The sequence below is a fragment of the Epinephelus fuscoguttatus genome, linkage group LG7 (genome assembly GCF_011397635.1).
Source record: "Epinephelus fuscoguttatus linkage group LG7, E.fuscoguttatus.final_Chr_v1".
In the NCBI taxonomy this organism is placed as follows: Eukaryota; Metazoa; Chordata; class Actinopteri; order Perciformes; family Serranidae; genus Epinephelus; species Epinephelus fuscoguttatus.
In genome coordinates this window covers 830,402-851,638 of record NC_064758.1, presented here as the reverse complement: position 1 = coordinate 851,638, position 21,237 = coordinate 830,402, and the positions used below count along the sequence as shown (strand labels likewise).

General features: G+C 44.4%; 1 protein-coding gene across 2 annotated transcripts in view; it reads left to right on the top strand.

Annotated features, from left to right (window-relative positions):
• Window positions 1-21,237, top strand: part of LOC125892006 (sodium-coupled neutral amino acid transporter 3-like) — an 87,510-nt gene that overhangs the window by 60,522 nt on the left and 5,751 nt on the right. Inside the window, exons 5-8 of one of the 2 annotated variants that reach the window (XM_049581707.1) lie at window positions 11,999-12,046; window positions 20,198-20,271; window positions 20,456-20,548; window positions 20,666-20,747. In XM_049581707.1, the coding sequence (XP_049437664.1) occupies window positions 11,999-12,046; window positions 20,198-20,271; window positions 20,456-20,548; window positions 20,666-20,747 (297 nt within the window). The remainder of the gene's footprint in view (window positions 1-11,998; window positions 12,047-20,197; window positions 20,272-20,455; window positions 20,549-20,665; window positions 20,748-21,237) is intronic. The other variant, XM_049581708.1, reaches the window with a different exon arrangement.

Here is a 21,237-nt window from a genome sequence, read left to right as displayed (position 1 = left end):
ACAAAGCATTTGATCAAATAGAATATAATCATCTGTTCACAGCTGTAACTAAATTTGGCTTTGGCCTGGCATTTTGCTCTTGGATTGAGATCCTCTATGAATCTCCAAGGTCCTGTATTAGAACAAATAAAATTGTCTCTTTAATATTATTATTATTCTGTTAATTATTATTTTGCCCTCTACTGAGGAGACAGGGGTGCTCCCTTTCCCCGCTCCTTTTCGATATAGCTACTGAGCCCCTGGCGATAGCGATGAGGAATGACACCGAGTTGTATTCCCAGTTAATGCTCAGGCACGCTGCATGAACTTCAACGAATATCCATTTAAACTAGCTCATGACACCTTTACCTATCTAGGAATCTCAGTAACATGCAAATTTAAAGATTTATTTAAACACAATTTGAAATCAGCACTGGAGAGGGCCAAACAAGATCTTAAATGTCATCACTCCCAATTTCTTTAGCTGGTAGAATAAGTTCTGTCAAGATGAACATATTGCCACAGTTTTTGTTTCTCTTTCAAACAATACCTATTTTCATCACAAAGTCTTTTTTTTTTCAAAGAATTGGACAAATGCATTTCATCTTTTATCTGGAACAAATCCATCTCAAGGATCAGGAAATTATATCTGGCATAAAAGAAGGCAGACAGAGGCTTGGCATTGCCAAACTTCTTACACTATGATTGGGCATCCAATAATGTTGTCACAGTACCAAACTTGGGACCCACGGTACAATACCAGTGAAAGTATCACGGTTCTGAGTAGTATCACGATACTACAGCAAAAATGAGGCAGATGTGCCTTTTGTCATTTATAAAAAGATAAATCACTCTTCTATAATACATCAATAATATTTCAGTGGAATAAATTACTTATTGACTTATTCATACTTCAAAAACAGCATCAATAAGTGATTAACATAGGGGGGATCAAAATAAAATAAACATCAACCAGCCAAATGTGAAAGGCTTGTTTTCTCCTCTGACATGACACATATCTGTGTACCGCCACGGCTTGGCTGTTCAGGTACTACTAGGCAGTCGTGACACCAACAAAGAAAACTGGACCTGGAGCCAGGCTTGTCGATCGCCGGTAAGCCATTATCTTGCGCCACGGAGCACTATGGCCACCGTATTTGACAGAAATATGGCGAAGCCTCCACGGAGCCTCCGCTGTATTCCTGTCTGTGACCCCCGTTCAACCCACAACCGGCAGGATTCGCCTTTCGTTTCTGTTGCTGGTTGAAATCTGTACTCGTACAGCATGTTCCTGAATGATTTTTTTCGCTCGCACAAAGCTATTTTTAGTTGCAAATGCGAGTAAAATGCTCGCACCGTAGAGCTCTGTGGAAAACAAATCACTGTAGCATAAATCTAGCCTACAAGTAAAAAGAAATAAATAATAACTTTCATTGCTTAAAGATACTCAATAGCTCAGCTAATACCTGAAATGTCACTGGAAATCAAACCACTGCAGCAGCATATTGAGTGCCAGGTGGCCAGTGTGTGCTGTTATTGGACGGCGCATGGACACTCACCCTCTTGCTTTTGGACTTTGAACTTATCCCACAGTAGTGGTACCATGAGGTACTGTAGTACTACAGTACCCCAACATGATGGTATCAATGCAGGAGAAATGTTGCAGACAGTTTATATTATCAGCCTGGGCCTGGGGCTTGTTGTAACAGTAAATGGGATGTGTTGTAACTTGTGTAAGTTAAACTGTGTCTGTGTGAGTGAACATCTTACCCTGCGATGCGCGATGTGGACAGCGGTTCCAGCCACACGCTGCTGCTGCCAAGCAGCCCTGCCCGTTGGGAAGAGTGTGGGATATACCACTACTAGGAATGGGAGGGGGGGACTAAATGTTTTAAGATTTACATAGCACATTATTGTGCGATTATAATGAGCACCGCTTACATTGTGCTTTCAATAAATACTACTGCATTGTTCAAAAATTATTAATTGTGTCTCAAATGATTCTAGGGGGGTACAGCTTTACTGAAGGGGCAGTTATGTCCCCCCGTCCCCCCCAGGATTTCCGCCCCTGATAATGGACCAGTGTGGACTGAAATGGAACAGGCGTCATGTAATCCAGTATCTTTAACATCTATGCTCTGTGCATCACTACCTCTCAGCAAGAAAAACCTGACAAACCCCATTGTGACTAACACATTGAAAATATGGTCTCAGTTTGGATCTCATTTTAAGTACATAAAAGCACTTTCTCTAAAGCCTATTACAGGTAATGCCCTGTTCCCACCATCTCTCTTAGACTCTGCGTCAAACTGTGGTTTAGGAAGGGCTTTAAGTGTGTAGGTGATCTCTATCAAGACAATCATTTTATCCCTTTTGAAAAAAAATGACAATCATATGGCATTTCACATTCCTTTTTCTATGAATATCTCCAGGTCAGTAATTTTGTTTAAAAGTTGTTTGTGTCCTTCCAATCTCCACCAAAACAGGGCCAGATAGATAATTTTCTAGGTTGGGACCCTTTGCAGTAAGGCATGATATCCAAACTTAACAATTCAGTTCAGGAAATGGTCACCCCTCCCTTGACTCATCTTAAGGAGTAGTGGGCTCAAGACTTTGGTACTGAAATAAGCAGCCAGCAGCCATTCATTTTCAATGAACACTGGCGACGAAGAGCGTCACTCGCGCCGGCTGCAGCGAGCGACCGTGAGCAGCGCGATGCCAGCGACCTGAGCGTCAAGCTGAAGTTGAGAAAAGCTCAACTTTATGCAAATGAGCAGCAGCCAGTTGCAGACCATGAATATTCTCAAGGCGGGACAGTGAAAGAAAGAAAGAAAGAAAGAGATCTTCTGCATCGCAGCCTGAAAGCCCCGCCCCTTGGCAGCCTTCTGCAAGCCCTGCCAGAGCTGCCAGGCAGCGCGATGCCAGTGACCTGAGCGACCGCTGGCGATTTTGAATCTTTTGGTGGGAACGCACAGTGAGTAGGTTGGACAAGAGGGGTGGTGGATCGGTCCAACACCCACCAACTTACACCTGGAAGGCTGCTTGTCACTTCCCAAAAGACTGCAAAGCCAAACCCTGTTCTTATTTCCTGAACCCAACAATGTGCTTTTGGTGCCTAAAACCAATCAAGTGTTTGTTGGTGTGTGTTGGTAACCACATGCAGAACAAAAAAAGGCAACTGGCAGTTAGAGATGTACCGATACCACTTTTTTCTTCCCAATAACAATTCCAATCCCTGAACCTTAGGTATCTGCCGATACCGAGTACCAGTCCGATTATTATCCAGTGTTGACACACATCAAGACACAGGTTGAAGTGCAGCCATACAATTTGGTAAAAAAAAAAAAAAAAAAAAAAAAAATAGTGGTGGGGCTTTTACTAACCACAACTGCAGAGGCTACCAGCTTCATCTGAAACAGACTACATTGTAAAAAAGGCCATTATTTATCAATCCCTCTGTGTCTTTATATTTTTACTTTTTATCCGCTCCCGTAGTCTAAGTTAACACATCTTGCCGTCATTTCAAACTCAACACTTCCTGAACTTGTTTCAAATTAAAAGCCCCATATAACCTCGGCTGAGAGAATCCCTCCATTTTCTAAATAGGCTTTTATTGTGAAACATTTGTAGGAACTTGGTTGTGGAGGATACAGTAGCTTATATGTTTACATATGGCATTTCAAATGTAGCTCTTGCTGTCTGCTGGTGTTTTTTATGTTACTACACATGAACATGGCACATGAACAGACACAGTGACTGAATAATAATAATAGGACAAGAATAATCCGATGACATCACACACGCAAGAGACAACTAGGGATAATTGGTGAGTACCATCGTGTAGTGTGTCATGTCTGTTGGCCAAGTCACGGCATGATTTTATGACTCCACAATCGTGTAATGTGACATAGTGACTTTCAGAACGGGCAGAAAAGTCGTGTCGTGTGTACCAGGCATAAATCTTCCTTTACTGTTTCTCCCTCTTGCATGTCAGTCATTTTCAGTGTGTGACTGCAGCGTGTGCATGAGAGGGTGAGGGGCTGCTGCATGCTCACAGAGGCGGGCGACAGAAAGAGAGGCGAGCGGAGCAGTGAGCGCAGCTACAGAGCTGCTTTTCTGAAGCAAAACAAAAGTTTACATGTTCTAAAAAACAAGAGAAAACATTGCATGTCCTGCTATATGACTATCGCACATGTGCACATCGCAATGGCGATGTTCAAACGATAGCGTGTGTGGTATCGGATTGGAGGCATTCAGACCCGGCGGCATGGGCGGGCATTGGGGGGCAGTGCCCGCCCACAGAGTCAGCTGTGCCCGCCCTCGACTGGAAGCTGTTTATTTTTGGGGGGTTTTGTTTTTTAACTCAGAGTGGCCAACTCTCTCTTATTCCTATCTTGTTTTGACGATCATACAGTTCAACCAATCCAACCAACAAATGAAGTCAACTTTCAGCCAATTACAGACAGAGGGGGGCGGGTGCTGACTCATTCATTCATGGACAGCATCGATAATTAATATCGCCGCGAGGCGCGAGCTATGGATATCCGGAATTATTTCCAAAAAAATATAACGATGAGAAGTGACAACACGAACGGGGGGGAGCAGGAAGCAGCAGCACCATTGACTTTAACTGGAAACGTAAGCACTGAAGTCAACAGTAACACTGAAGTAAACATTCATGCTAGGAGGGTTAGCTACGGCAGCTAGGGAGAACAAGGAGCAGCACAAAGCAGCATAACTCGTCTGCATGGAAGAAGCGTGAGTGATGACGTCAACAACAACACCACCACACAGGTTCACGGTAACACTGCAGCCACGAGGGACAGTCACACACACATCTTACAGATACACCCACTTAGGGTACTTAAAGGCAGAAGGGTAACACTGATTTGTTCTGCTCCTTGTGCTCCCTAGCTGCTGTAGCTACCTCTCCTAGTTTGAATGTTTACTTCAGTGTTCAGCTTGACATCAGTGCTTATGTCTCCAGAAATGCTTGACTTTTGAGTTGAATAAATGGACAGAGCACTACAATATTGTTTTTTGTTTGTTTTTTTAGATTTTGGGATGAACTGCCCCTTTTTGGTGAGGGAAAATAATATTTCTCAGCACTGTAGGAGTGGTCACAGAGCCATTGTTCAGCCTGAAGTAGTTTGAAAAAGTTTGCCCCCCTAAAAAAATTTAGTGCCCCCCCTTTAATTTGTTTCTGCAGCCGGGTCTGGTGTTCCCCTGATGCAAAAGGCCAAATGAAGATTCTATTAATCAAGGAACATGACATATATTTACCAACTTTAACATTTTAGTGCCTTTTATGCAAAGACCCTTTATCAAAGTGAGAATTACTATCTTTTTCCCCACACACAGTCTGTGAAGAACCAATGGAAAAAATATTCTCATAATGAGACAGCCGAACATAGCATGATTCCACAGTGGCAGTGAGCTTTGAGAACAGTTCAGTTTCCTTTTGATAGCAACAATTATTTTAATGTGGATGAATTGCATATTGTACATTCATACTCCTTTTGTCTTGGTAGTACAGTTAAATTTAAAATCACATTCAAATATAAAGTCGAATATCTACAGAACTTAAACACAAAACTACTTTATGAATGACAGCCACTTACTCAGCAATAAGATCATTTTGGTGGTGAGTGGGCTTTTAACCAAGACAGGCTGTAGTCATTGTTTTCTACCTGTGTTTTTAACCTATTATCTTTCTCTCATGTAGGACACTTGTGGAAAGTTACAACGCCTCGACCAATGTGATATTTACTCCACAGTAAAGAGGTTGTTTCACAAGAAATTAAGATTTTGCAAATTATGACACTGGGTCCTAATCCATAGGTTTTATAATTACTGTTATAAATCTTTTCATTTATTCCATGTGTACTTTTTGTAACATTTTAAAATGGATGTTTTCATGAATGCAAGCTTTGACTTAATTTTTTTAAACTGTTTGTGAAATGGTTCGAATTTTTGTGATATAAAGTGGATCAGACAAAATTTACTTTAGAGTAAAAGGAATTTTTTTGAAAGCTGTCTTTCATCAGTTTCCTGTAATGATTGGAAATATAGTGATGATTTAAACCTTTAACAAAATATAATAGTTATTAATGGCATCCTAATGTTTTCATTTATGTCTTAACATTTACCCAAGTTTGCATTTATCTTAGCAGAATGTAAAAAAAAAAAAAAAAAAGAAAAGCTGATGTTATGTGCTGGTTTTGTTTGGACATTTCTTTAAGACAAATGAAGAAAATTCACTGAGAAACTCTTCTTCTTTTGTGAAAAACAAGGAAATATGTGCACACTGAATAGTTTTAAGTCCCGTAGGAGGTATTGTTTATTTGTGACATTGTGACATATGAGAAGGTTCTGTGGGTATTGCTCGGTATTGAGACTTATATAGTGAGGCTAAAAAAACCAGCAACACATAATTGGCTGATTATCTTTCTGCTTGCCTCACTATAAAAATGTCACAGTACCTTTGCCTGAGGAAGACCCTCTCAGAGTTGACAACATAGCGAACAAGTGATACCTCCTTGGGGGCTTCAAAACTATTGTGTCTAGCTAATTCTTTGTTTTTCACTTTGAGCCCTTTTATCCAGTCACATTCTTCTGTGTTAAAACTAGACTTCTAACAGAGCAGCAAACAAAGGTTACTCTTCAAAATCTTCTCAGGCTCTGCTGCTGGGTGTAAGGTGCTTAGTTATCTTCAAGTACAAAGTTAAAATAATCAGGCCCACACAGAAATGGACAGCTCAATTTTTTGTCAGTGACAATGTTAAACATTAATGCTTAATGTTTTGTCTGTAGTATATGATTTGTTTGCCCTTTCAATTGACAGTCAGATTTGATTGTGAAATACAACATTCAGTCAGTAACAAAGACAAAAGGAGTGCAAATATAAATAGAATTTATTTAAATTTTAAACAAGTTATAGATGAATATCAAAAACTCAACATTAGCCATGACAGCCTGGGCTATGATCAGGCCTAACAAAATGTGTCCTAAAGGCCAAATTCAAAAGCAGTGACACTGCCAACTGTAAGCAGTTCACTGCGTTTGGAGGTGGTCTTTAAGACAATTAACTAATTTACTTAAAAACATATAATTTCTCCTAGGTGTGAGATGAATGTGTCTGATGTGAGGGTGCTCAATTATGGCACCATTTAAACTATGAACAAATGTAGCCATAACACACATTTCCTGGCCTTATCAATCTTTGCTGGATTGCCACCAGCCTCCCACCTGCACCTTTGGGCCAATGAAGAAAATATTATCTTAATGCCAGGATGCTGGAGGTGAAGCTGGTGCAGGTCCTCCTTCATCATGCTGACATCTTGACACTGCTGACCTTCACCATGCCATTGCCGCCACAGTGGATGATGAGGACATCTGGTGCTGCTCTTCCTCGCAGGGAGTGCGAAAAGAAGGAGAGAAGGCCTCCCCACTGCAGTCAGCCAAACCAGCAGACACGGACGCCCGGCATGCTGAGGGTGCTTCCCAAGGTCTCTGCAGCTCTCTGGACACCATGCCGGACATAGCTGTCACCAATGATCCACGCTGTGTATATGAAAGTAAAATGAGTGTAATAAATTATTAGCGTTATATATTTTAAAAAAAAGTTGAAGCGTTTTTTTTTTTTTAAGATAACAGCTGAACCATTGTTTCAAAGTTTGTTGTATAACGTTAGTTTCAGCTAAACTCAACTTACCTCAAGTTTCGTGAGGGAGCTGGTACCAAGGGAGCAGCCAACACCACAGGGCTAGCCAAAGTAGCGTAGCTTCTTAGCCTCGTAGCTTCTTAGCCTAGCTTGTTAGCCTTAGCTAACTTAGCAGCGCCGAGCGAGGTGGGCGTGTTTAGGCAACCAGGCTTCCTTTGGTCCGCCTCTTTGCCCATTTTTGATTGTCCGGGAGTTGGGGGGAGTCAGGCACTGCCAAGATGGCGACGTCCAGAGCGGAGTATTTTGAGCTTCAAATCCACTCTTCAGAAACGGACGGATGACGTCACGGTGACTACGTCCATTATTTTATACAGTCTATGGACACACTACATCCGCCATCACAGTGCTCCCTGAACTCCGACCCTCTTGCTCACTTCCGCCACCGTCCGTAGTGCCACATTTGAATATTTTGTGTTGTTGTACTTCGGAGATGCAGCAAATCTCGTCTCGTCGAGCTCGCCAGAGTCGTACATACCGTCAGAGGTGTCGGAGAGCTCTGTTGCTGTTATGTCGTAATGTATGTTGTTGTTTGTAATAAACTGACGTGTTCACGTAAACAGTTCCAAGCCTATTATTAGTGACCTGTCTATTGAACTAGTCACCAGTAGGCATATTAACCCCCTTCACACAGAGCTCTCTGTTGCTCGCAGATGTTTGTTGTTAAATATATTTACAGCTATGCAGCTGCTGGCACTATATTCTGTCTGCACGTGAAGCAGCCTTACATTCACATTACTTTTATTTGTAGTGTAACATACTTGCACATTCTTACTACATTACTTAATATGTATTTCACTTTTACTATTTATATATTTACTAGTCTATACTGCTCATACCTGGCCCATAGTGTATTCATATTTAGTTATATTCATTCATTATTTATACCACACTTACACCACTGCCTATACTGGTAGAATATTCTATACTGTAGTCATAGTTGAACCCTAACATTGATTATACTATAATCACAATAAAGTTGAATGTTGTAACTGTGTTCATGCAGAACTGTATGATATGTGACAGTATATAATCAGATCATTGCAGTCCTAATAGGTAGTGTCTTAGTATCTCAAATTAAATAAACCATGTATGAAAGGAAGTGTTGCTCTATCACCATCATTATCAGTGTTGGCAGGATTGAGATCAGTTGTACCAATATAAAACAGGCAGAATGTGATTTTACAGGAATTCAAATGAGGCTTTTGCATAATATTGGATTCATTTATTTCACATTCATAGCATGTCCACACAACATACTGCCACCTCAACCCCAACGTGCCCATCCTGCAGCTCTATCTGGATGGTGTGTCCGACCTCCGCCCTGACCTCTGCATGAGCAGGGAGTCCATAGCAGCACTCACAGTTGCTCTGGCCCATGAGGCTGACCATGGGTGGGTCAAAGAGCTCCATGTCCTCACCTCCCTCTACTGGCTTGCCCACGCAGCATCCTACAGGGATGTCTCGAGGGCGTTTGACATCCCCAAAACAACCGTCCACAGAATGATCCACAAGATCAGCTGGGCAGTGGTTGGGCTCCTGAAGAGGATTGTCCGGTTTCCTCAACAAGAGAAAATTGAGGAGGTGGGTGCCGGCTTCTCCCGGTTGGCAGGATCTCCTGCATTCCATGTGGCAGTCGGTGCCATTGACGGCTGCCACATTAGAATAAAGCCCCCTGGAGAGGATGAGGGCTATTACTTAAATAGGAATTTGTTCCACTCTGTTCAACTTCAGGCCATCTGAGACCATCGTGGCAGATTTATTGATGTGTGCAGTGGCTTTCCAGGGTCTGTCCATGATGCCCGTGTGTTAAAGAACAGTCTTGTGCACGTCGAGCAGCTGTATTCACCAGAGGGACGGTGCATTTTTGGCGATGGTGGGTACCCCTGTCTGGCTGCCCCCGATCCGTCTGATGACACCCTATCGTGGACCTCACCTGAATCCTGTGCAGGCCAGGTTCAACAGCATGCTGTCCAGGGCCAGGAACATTATTGAGCACACATTCGGGATGATGAAGGCCCGATGGCGCTCAATTTTCTTCAAGTGCTTGGAGGTGAGCCCCACCTTTGCCCCGGTTGTAATCACCTGCTGCACCATCCTGCACAACCTCTGTGTGGACAATGGTGACATGATGGAGCCTGAGGAGGATGAAGCAGGAGATGATGGTCCAGAGCCTGGACACAGGAATCTGGAGCCTGGTGAGGGTGTCAGGAATCTCCTGGCTGCAGCAGTGTCTGCCCCTCTCCACTGTGTTCCAGCTCTGCAGGAACATGATTACATCCAATATTAGTTTACACACAAACAAAACCTTACCACAGCCAAGCCTATTTTATTGTTTTTTCTTTTTAAATAGTATGGTGTTATTAATTTATTAAGTGGCAAGATGGTATTCATTTCATTTATGGTATGAAATTATTCATTTCATTTATGGTAGGATATTTATTTTCTCAGTTTCCACTACGCATGATTTTAACATGCGTCATATTAAACACCGACTAATAATCAGTCATGACTTGTGTATTGTATTTCATGTAATCCATGCTGCACTTTGTCCCAGTTTCACATCTGACCTTGAAGTCATGTCAACAGTTACACTGTTACAGTGCCCTGTCATCAATTATTCAACACTCAGTACACAGTATATTGACTGAGTTATAATGAAACACATGAGAATAGATAGATGAGTTGAGTAAAAAACACATTTATTCTGGCAAAACCATAAAGGCCAATTTCCACCAGATGCGTGTCTATCGGCACGGCAGCGGAGCCGATAGGATTCCATTCTAGTCAATGTGTATGTTTCCACCAGCTGCAGCTGTGCTGCGTTCCGGCTCCGTCTCAGCTCTGGCACTCCGGAGCCCTCCGCAACAGATACGCAGGACTTCTATTTTTGCCGGACATGGGAGCACAGCGCAGCAATTCAGCACAGAGCAGATCGTGAGGGGCAGGAAGTCGTGCACAGAAACACAATAAAACATCCGGTTAATTTTCAAAATAAAGTACATAGTGTTCACGGCAGATCATATTTCCCTGCACTACACCTTAAAAACTACATAATGGACAGAGGCAGGCCTGAAGTCAACAGGTCAGAGATTTTCAGACATCATATCACCCCGTGAACACCATGGACGAGGAGATATTAATCATGGCAGTGCACCGAGATGTCTTCCGGCAGAGCTGCATCGCACCGCACACCAAACGCAGCCGGTGGGTATTGACGGACGGCGGAGCACGCAGCGGACAACCAGCGCTGCCGTTCTGCAACGGACACGCATCCAGTGGAAATCCGGCGTAAATCAAACTGTTTCTAAAAGGAAACATAAAAACATCAGCTATGTAAAAATGTTTCATGAAGGAAACAAAAGAAATCAACTGTGTTGATTAAAAGATTCTTAAAGGAAACTGATAAACATAAAGTAGCTGATTAATTTCTTTAAGGAAACAAATATATGACTGTTAAATAAATAAATAAATAATAAATGAAGACATTATTATAAATAATCATCATTTCTTAGCTAATGCCTCCATTATAGCCAAAAAACGTTCCTCCCGCCTCTCCTCCCTCACCCTGGCCTCGTCCTCTCTCCTCTTGGCCTCCTCCTCTCCTCTCCTCTCCTCTCCTCTCCTCTCCTCTCCTCTCTCACCCTAGCCTCCTCCTCTCTCACCCTAACCTCCTCCTCTCTCCTTTCTCCTCTCCTCTCTCCTCCTGGCCTCCTCCTCTCTCCTCTCCTCTCCTCTCTCACCCTAGGCTCCTCCTCTCTCCTCTCCTCTCTCCTCCTGGCCTCCTCCTCTCTCCTCTCCTTTCTCCTCCTGGCCTCCTCCTCTCTCCTCTCCTGTCTCACCCTAGCCTCCTCCTCTCTCCTCCTAGCCTCTTCGTACCTTTGGTCCTCCTTCTCCTGCTGCTCACGCTCTCTTATAGCCTCCTTTTCCTCCATCTCCCGTAAATAATTAAAAACATCGCCCTCCTCCCTCCCTCTCTTTCTTGGCCGTGGCCTCTGGCACTCATCCTCCAGCACTGCTGGATTAGAGACAGAGGGAGGAGAGACAACAACAGCAGCCTGGCCTGCTGAACTAATGAGCAGTGGTGGGCTGATGGATGGCTTTCTCCCCAAAGCTGCATCCATCAGCCCATACCACTTCCAGGTGGCTACTGTTGTCTCTCCTCCCTCTGTACTGACACCTGTCCTAGGACACTTCAGATCCTGCAAAAAACAAGAGAATTCATGTTACTAAAACAAAGTAAATAATAATCAAAGGCAAACACAGAACCCTGTAACTGACCTTGTACTTCTGCTTCAGGTTTTCCCACTTCTTCTTGACCCAGGCAGGCTGGACCTTCCCCTGCAGGTCATTTTCTACTACAAACATCCTAAGAGGACAGGGAACCCAACAAGATTAAAGATGTATATTGTCACTCCAATTATACTTGTGTGTCATTATTTTGCTGGGAGACTGAAAAGACAGTAAGAAGTGTAAGATGTAACATTTAAAAAGAAAACAAAACATAGTATAAAGTATATAAATAAGCAGTTACGTATCAGTATATAAGGTATGTGATATAAAAACAAGCAGCCTAGTAAAAAAGTATGAGGTATAAAGCAGTACTGTATGAGTAAGGCTGACTGATACTGATTAACTGAACTGTTACAAGGCAGTAGTGTGTGACGTGAATAATTGGCTTACATGCATACAGAGCTCCTTTTATCACATTTCAACACATAATAATGTTACTCCACGTTGTCTGTCCTCCAACTAATCAGCAGCTCAATGTGTTCATCCGACCTTAACATTAGAAATTAATTATTTTCCAGTAAGAAAAGGCAGTTAATGTTGATGACCGACTAGTAAATTACTTAACAAACTAGCAAACGTCAACTTATCAACAACTTCATGTGAGGTGAATTGGTATGTTTAACAGTCGTACATGTTATCATCTTAGCTTCGTGCAACAATGGTATATTAATGTTTTAATCATACATATGAGCAGTAAAGATGTAAAATGGAACTTACACTTGAATGCGCTGTTGTCCATCATAATGTTGCTCATTTCTCTGTCATGTTGTCTGTGTTGTGTTTTGTCGCGTTGTCTGTGTCGTGTTGTCTTCCGTGTTATATGTGTGCGTTGGTTGTACACGCAACTCGGTCAGTGTGACGTAACTTCCGCTGCAGAAAGGATTGTGGGTCAGAATGGCCAAAGAAGCATGCTGACATGCATACTGCGAAATATAACCGGATGTAGTAGAACATCCTGGTACTTTTGGCATACTGCATCTGACATACTATGTATTGGGACACACTAATTCTTTTTCTGGCATACTAGATAGTATGGTAGTATGGGTATTGGAACGCAGGGCCAGCTTCACTTCTCGGGGCTTCGAGGCTATTTGCAGCGCTTCCACGTCCGGTGTGGCCCTGGCGTTAGACTGTGGGAAAGAAGGATGAAGTAGAGTTGTGAATAGGAGTGATGATGGAAATGAATGGAGAATGAAAGAGGTGGACAGAAATTGCTGCAGCCTCCGAAATCCACAGTCTCGTCTCGTCTCGTCTCGTCTCGTCTCGTCGTCCTCCGCTTATCCGGGTCCGGGTCGTGGGGGCAGCAGCATCAGCAAAGAAGCCCAGACAGTCCTTTCCCCAGCCACCTCCGTCAGCTCTTCCGAGGGAACCACGAGGCGTTCCCAGGCCAGCCGGGCGATGTAATCCCTCCAGCGTGTCCTGGGGTGGCCCTGAGGTCTCCTCCTGGTTGGACATGCCCAAAACACCTCCCAAGAGAGGCATCCAGGAGGCATCCTTACCAGATGCCCAAACCACCTCAACTGGCTCCTCTCGATGTGGAGGAGCAGCGGCTCTACTCTGAGTCTCTCCCGGATGTCCGAGCTCCTCACCCTATCTCTAAGGCTGAGCCCAGCCACCCTGCGGAGGAAACTCATTTCAGCCGCTTGTACTCGCGATCTCATTCTTTCGGTCACTACCCAGAGCTCGTGACCATAGGTGAGGGTTGGAACGTAGATCGACCGGTAAATCGAGAGCTTCGCTTTCTGGCTAAGCTCCCTCTTCACCACAACGGACCGGTTAAGCATCTGCATCACTGCTGACGCCGCCCCAATCTGCCTGTCAATCTCCCGCTCCATCCTACCCCCACTCGTGAACAAGATCTTGAGATACTTAAACTCCTCCACCTGAGGCAGGACCTCCCCCCAACCTGGAGTGGGCAATCCACCCTTTTCTGGCTGAGGACCATGGCCTCAGACTTGGAGGTGCTGATTCTCATCCCAGCCGCTTCACACTCGGCTGCGAACTGTCCCAGCGAGAGCTGGAGGTCACTGTTCGATGGAGCTAGGAGGACCACATCATCCGCAAATAGCAGGGACGAGATCCTCCCGTCACCGAACCTGACACCCTCCACCACTCGGCTGCACCTAGAAATTCTGTCCATGAGAGTTATGAACAGAACAGGTGACAAAGGGCAGCCCTGACGGAGTCCAACCCTCACCGGGAACAGGTCCAACTTACTGCCAGCCACGCGAACCAGACTCATGCTCCTTTGGTACAGGGACTGGATGGCCCCTAGCAGAGGGCCACCAACCCCATACTCCTGGAGCACCCCCCACAGGATGCCCCTGGGGATACGGTCGTAAGCCTTCTCCAAATCCACAAAACACATGTGGACTTGTTGGGCGAACTCCCATGCCCTCCAGCACCCTGGCAAGGGTAAAGGAGCTGGTCCACGGTTCCGCGTCCGGGACGAAAACCACATTGCTCCTCCTCAATCTGAGGTTCAATTATTGACCGGACCCTCTTCTCCAGCACCCTGGCGTAGACCTTACTGGGTAGGCTGAGGAGTGTGATCCCCCTGTAGTTGGAACACACCCTCTGGTCCCCTTTCTTGAAGATGGGGACCACCACCCCGGTCTGCCATTCCAGAGGCACTGCCCCTGATGTCCACGCAATGTTGCAGAGGCGTGTCAGCCAGGACAGCCCTACAACATCCAGAGCCTTGAGATATCCAGGACGAATCTCGTCCACCCCCGGGCTCCGCCGCCGCGTAGTTCCTTCACTACCTCGGCGACTTCTGCCCCCGAAATTGGACGACCCATCCCCGAGACCCCTGGCTCTGTTTCCTCACTGGAATACGTGTTGGTGGGATTGAGGAGCTCCTCAAAGTATTCCTTCCACCGCCCGACAATGTCCCCAGTTGACGTCAGCAGCTCCCCACCCCCACTGTAAACAGTGTGAGCAAGTTGCCGCCTTCCCCCCCGAGGCACCGGACGGTTTGCCAGTGTTACGGCCTTGAGCCGTGGGCATTGTTTCTCCACTCTGGTGTGTGTTCTGTCCCGCTGTGTTGCAGCAGAGTGTCTCCAGTGGGCGTGTCCTACCAGCACCTAGATGGATTCCCCGGCGACTGATTGGTGCGGCGGGTTGGTGCGGGGTTCCGCCAATCAGAGGGCGACGGCGCGGGGAAAGGATATAAAAGGCTGGTGTGCCCTGCAGCCGCTGGCAGACACCTTAGAAGGTCTATTTGTGTGGTTCAGTTTTCCGTATAGTGTGAGCGTTAGCTCTTGATTTGTGTGCTGTGAGCGTTAGCTCTTGTTTTGTGTATTACCCAGATTTGGGCCAGGGGTAAGTTCACCACTGATTTCGATCACCTGCACTCACGGTTAGGTTTTTGTCACATTGTTTAGTAACACTAGGTTTAGGGGTGCTGGTCATTTGTATTTTTGTTTTCACCATTTCACTAGAGCAGTTAGTTAGGTTTTGTGTTAAGATTGCCTGATTTGTTGTTATTCCCGATTTATGTTAAACATTAGACAGATAGCTCCATTTTATTTTAAGGAGTCCTCTTTTGGTTATATTCATTTGTTGATTTGACAGCACCTGGCGGCCCTTTCTGCTGACTTCATTATTAATTTCCATTTGTCTTTATAAATAAATACACTCTAATTTGCAATCCTTCCATCGGGTTATGTGTGTGTTACTTCCCTTTTCCCGTAACGAGCTGGGTTTGTAACAGCCAGAACCTCTTTGGAGCCGGTTGATAGTCTTCCTCAATGGCCTCCCACGCCCGAGTTTTTGCCTCCGCGACTGCCGCTGCTGCGCTCCGTTTGGCCCGCCGGTACCCGTCAGCTGCCTCTGGAGACCCACAGACCAACCATGCCCTGTAGACCTCCTTCTTCAGTCTGACAGCTCCCCTCACGTCTGGTGTCCACCAGCGGGTTCGGGGGTTACCGCCGCAACTGGCCCCCGCGGCCTTGCGGCCACAGCTCGCAACAGCCTCCTTGACAATGGCAGAGCGGAACAATGCCCATTCAGACTCAATGTCCCCCTCCGCCCTCGGGACACGGTGGGAGTTGAAGATCATCTTGACAGGTTCTTCCGCCAGGCGTTCCCAGCAGACCCTCACTGCTTGTTTGGGCCTGCCAGGTCTGCGTGGCATCCTCCCCTGCCACCTGATCCAACTCACCACCAGGTGGTGATCAGTTGACAGCTCTGCTCCTCTCTTCACCCGAGTGTCCAGAACATATGGTCGCAGGTCAAATGATACAACTACAAAGTCAATCATTGACCTGCGACCTAGGCTGTCCTGGTGCCACGTGCACCGATGGACATCCTTATGCTCGAACATGGTGTTAGTTATGGCCAAACTACAACCCACACAGAAGTCCAATAACTGCACACCACTCGGGTTCAGATCGGGCAGGCCGTTCCTCCCAATCACGCCCCTCCAGGTCCTGCTGTCATTGCCCACGTGAGCATTGAAGTCCCCCAGCAGAACAATGGAGTCCCCGGTCGGGGCACTGTCCAACCCAAAGGCGCAAGGACGCAACCCTTTCGTCCACTGGGGTGAACCCCAATGTACAGGCAGAGAGTCTGGGGGCTATCAGAAAGCCCACCCCGGCCCTCCGACTCTCACCCAGAGCAACTCCAGCAAAGGAGAGAGTTCAACCCCTCTCAAGGACTTGGGTTTCAGAGCCGGAACTATGTGTCGAGGTGAGGCCAACTATATCTAGCCAGTAGTGCTCAACCTCTTCCACAAGCTCCGGCTACTTCCCCGCCAGAGAGGTGACATTCCATGTCCCAAGAGCCAACTTCCGTAGTCAAGGATCGGTAAGTAAAGAACAGTCCCTTCACAAGTAAAGAACAGTCCCTAAAGTGCGGTGAGGTTTGTGAATCGTTATCTGCGAAGAGAGAGAAATGTGAACGGCTCGTTTCTCCTCTGACACATCACATAGCCTACCTGTGTGCCACCATGGCTCGGCTGTTCAGGTATTTCTGGGCAGTCATGAAATCAACAAAGAGGAAATTATTGGACCTGGAGCCGGACTTCTCTGTCGCCGGGTAAGCTCTTATCTTGTGCCGTATTTGACAGGAATACGGCGTATGTGACCCCCGTTCAACCCACAAATGGCAGGATTCGCCTTTTGTTTACTGCTGCTTGAAATCTGTACTCACACAGCATGCTCCTGATTTGTTTTGCTTGCGCAAAACTATTTTTAGTCGCAAATGCGAGTGAAATGCTGGAACCATAGAGATCTGTGGAAAACAAATCACTGTAGCATATATAAACAAATCTAACCTACAAGTGAAAAGAAATAAATAATAACTTTCACTGCTTAAAGATACTCAGTAGCTCAGCTAATACTACCTGAAATGTCACTGGATACAAACCACTGCAGCAGCATATTGAGTGCCAGGTGGCCAGCACACCGTTATTGGACTGCACATGGACACTCACCCTGTTGCGACTGGACTTTGAACTTATCCCACAGTAGTGGTACCGTGAGGTACCGTAGTACTACGGTACTCCAACAATGCTAGCGCGGCAACCAATCATGCGGGACATGGTCTCAATTTGCGTGATGCGTGAAAAGCGCACAATGTGGGATTTCTGGTCACCCTACTTAGCCACTCGCCAGCAGCAGCTAGTAGGGGGCCTCATTAGGGGGGATTCCAACATGTTGTCGTTGTTGCAGTGTCTATAGGGATTCCATCATATTGTCATTGATATGGACCAATGTCAGCCGTCTCTGGCGGCCCCCTTCCAGCTCGGGGCCCTAGGCAATTGCCTAGTTTGCCTGTCCGGTTGCGAAGGCCCTGAGACTATGGCAGCCCCAACAATCAGCCCGATATAAAATGCCTCGGGTAAATGAAGCGCCTACTGACGTCCGTAGCGCCAAATAATATAACGGTAGTTTCTAAAGAGCTAAGATGAAGAAAAAAAAATCAGCAGTGGCGCTGGCCCTCCAGACACAGATCAGTACGTTAGTCATTTTTCTTTTGATTACTGAAATGTTTAACCACTAATCCTTAGCCATATTTTAAGTGTAACCCTTCACCATAACATACCACTAGTGTTTTAATCAGTAAAAATAGAACATTTTTCACACATAAAAAGCACAAAGATGTTGAAATCTAGGCATATTCTGCCATCATAACTTGGCTCTCAGAATTCACCAGACTGATGCCTTTGAATCAAATACCCCAGCTGGTGGGCACTAAGGTGTTGAAAGTAAGTTTTTTCGAAAGGCAGATTTTCATATTTATGTTGTAGAAAATAATCCACATGATTCAGGGTGGCTCCAGTTTGCGACAGTATATTGGGGACACTTTACAGATGCAAAACCAAAATCTGGAGGGAGTTAAAATTCCGAAATATACAGAATCTCCGAAATTAAAGTCGTAAAATTGAAGATAAAACTTGGATATTGTCTGAGATTAAAGTGTTACGTTAGCAAGGAAAAAACTCAAACATATATCTAATTTTCCGTAACCGTTTATCCTGTAAAGGGTCACCAATCTCATTATGTAACCTGTTAATCGTTCATAAATTTTGTATTGTACATGAGAGAGACAGATCTCCACAAAAAGAGAAGCTTCTGGGCCTCGGCAGAGGCAAAGGAATATTATGAACCTGAAGTAAGGTAATGATATGGACAACTGAATGTTAGCGGATAAAGAATGGTCAACGGACTGTGATAGCCAGCTGCCTGTTGGTGTTTGGCATTAGCGCCTACTCCTGTTAGCAATTTAAAAACTTTCAAGGTCCAGTTTTTTTTTGTTTTTTTTTTTACCCACAAGGGCCCTAATACTAGGGCTGCCCCAAATACCATTTATTTAAATTCAGACCCCTTGTGCAGAATTTATAACGAATATTCGAATATTCGTTCATGGCAGGGGGCCTGGGGGGGGGGGGGGACTCCGTGTTTTTTTCAGACCTAATTGTATTGCGGAGTTTTGCACAGCGGTGACTGGATCTTTGCTCTCAAACCACAAAAAAATGTGATGGCACAACAGTCTCCTTCAGTACATTATTCTATGCTCTGCAAGTAATTGGTTGCTGGCAGACACTCTGTGCTGCAATAAACTGGTTTATCAGCAGTGCTGTGCACTGTAGAGCCGATGTGCTGCTGGTTCTGCTGGCCTGAATAGAATATAATGTCTATAATAATAATAATAATAATAATAAATGTTATTTGAAGGCACCTTTCTTGGCACTCAAGGACACCGTACAGATACACAAAATGGCATTAAAAAGAGATTAAAAAGAAACAACAATAAATTTAAAAAAAAAAGAAAGTGACAGAGCAATTGGCATCAGATGGAATAGGCAGTTTTAAACAGATGTGTTTTTAGTCGTGATTTGAAATATAGCCTTACTGTTGTGTGTACAGCCTTTAGAAGCTGAGCTGAGTCGTGATGCACGGGTCGACCCGTAACTCGCAGGACCCGCAAATGTACCTGCCGGTCGGGCAGTAGTCATCGTCTGTTAAATCGGTCTGTAAATGATATTTTTACATTATTGGCTATTACTGTCATGGCATGATGACAGTCTGCGGCCGTTTTCAAAACACACTTGTGTCACACACTCCAAAAGAAACTTCTTGAAACTTTAAACAATAATTTATTGTACAAAGCGGGGGAAACAAACATTGACAAAAATGGTTCCATAATTCATATTAAATTCAAAAGATCATGAAAAAACAGCTAAAAGTTAGAGGGAATAGTGTTAAAGTGGTAAAACTTGGCATTGATCCACAGCCTCAGACGGATGCGCTCAAGCGTGCCGTGCGCACAAGCTCCGTTTGTTAGACTATACTATATTTTCACATTTTTAACAATGCAATTTAAAAGTTTTGATTTTTATTGATAACCTACATGTACCAACAACAAAAAGACTACATTTAGCACCAAAAAATTATGTAAAAAAAAAAAAAAGAAGTAAATAACAAAACGAATATCGAATACCAGATTTACATAATGAATACCTACCCATAGAAATGAATATTCAAATATCCGAATATTTGGGTACAGCCCTACCTAATACCCCATTAAGTTACTATCTTCTTTAAAAGAGATATAAACTTCTGCCAACATGCAAATAATGACAGCGGTAGCCTACTTGGCAAATCAGATTGCTGTGGGTCAAGAGGCAATCAGCCTCCCATGACCTCCAGTTTAAAGAAGGGACATTAATGACACTCATTTCCTGTTTGTGTTTTACAGGATCCTGTTGACATGTATCGCCTTACTGTCTTGTTATTCCATCCATCTGCTGCTACGCAGTGCTGGAGTTGTGGGTGAGGCTTCATCAAATGTGGAAAATATTGTCAGAAGTATGAGATTAGTCTCATAGCTTTACCTTTTCAAAAGACCACTTGTCTCTTCACTTTCCCTCTTTTTTACATATAAGGCCACCTCGGCAGGTGTCAGAATGTCTGCAGTGACTTTGCTAACATAGTTCTTTGTTATTGCTCTCTGGAGGTATCCGTGCCTATGAGCAGCTTGGCCTGAGAGCTTTTGGTCACCCAGGGAAGATTGTAGCAGCTGTCATCATCACACTACATAACATTGGAGGTAAGACACTGGTATAGGTATGGGCACTGAAATGTAACACATCACATACATACCTGTTTTGAGGGAACACAAATAGACACTCTCTCTTCAGTCTGTCTATGCTTTCCTTCCTGGCAGCCATGTCCAGCTACCTGTTCATAGTTAAATCTGAGTTACCATTGGTCATCCAAGCCTTCCTTGGCCACACATCCAGCTCTGAGTGAGTACTGCCAACAACGTTGAAATCAACAAACTGTATGAAATTCAAAATCAGTTTCATCCGCATGTGCCCATTGCAGAGATAGGTCTAACATAAAAGATGTGAAGAGCCAAACCAACGACATGTCAGTGCATCTCTTAGTACTTTCTGACTTCTCTAATCTGTCTGTGGAACTCAGTTCCAAGCTCAATGGTTCCTACTGAAGATGTAAATCTTCAAAAACACAAATACCGTAAAACTTTACTTAAACACCTAGTCAATTCAATTCAATTCAATTCAATTCAGTTCAATTCAAAGAACTTTATTTTTCCGTTAGGAACTTCGTCTGTGAAGAGCGACAGTGTATATTCAACAAAATAAATACAAATAGATAAATACAAATGTTAAAAAGTTAAAAATACAAATACAAATGTTAAAAGGAGAGAAAAACAAACACACACACACCTACAAGCATACACATTTTACTAGCCCAGTGTGGCTCCACATTTTG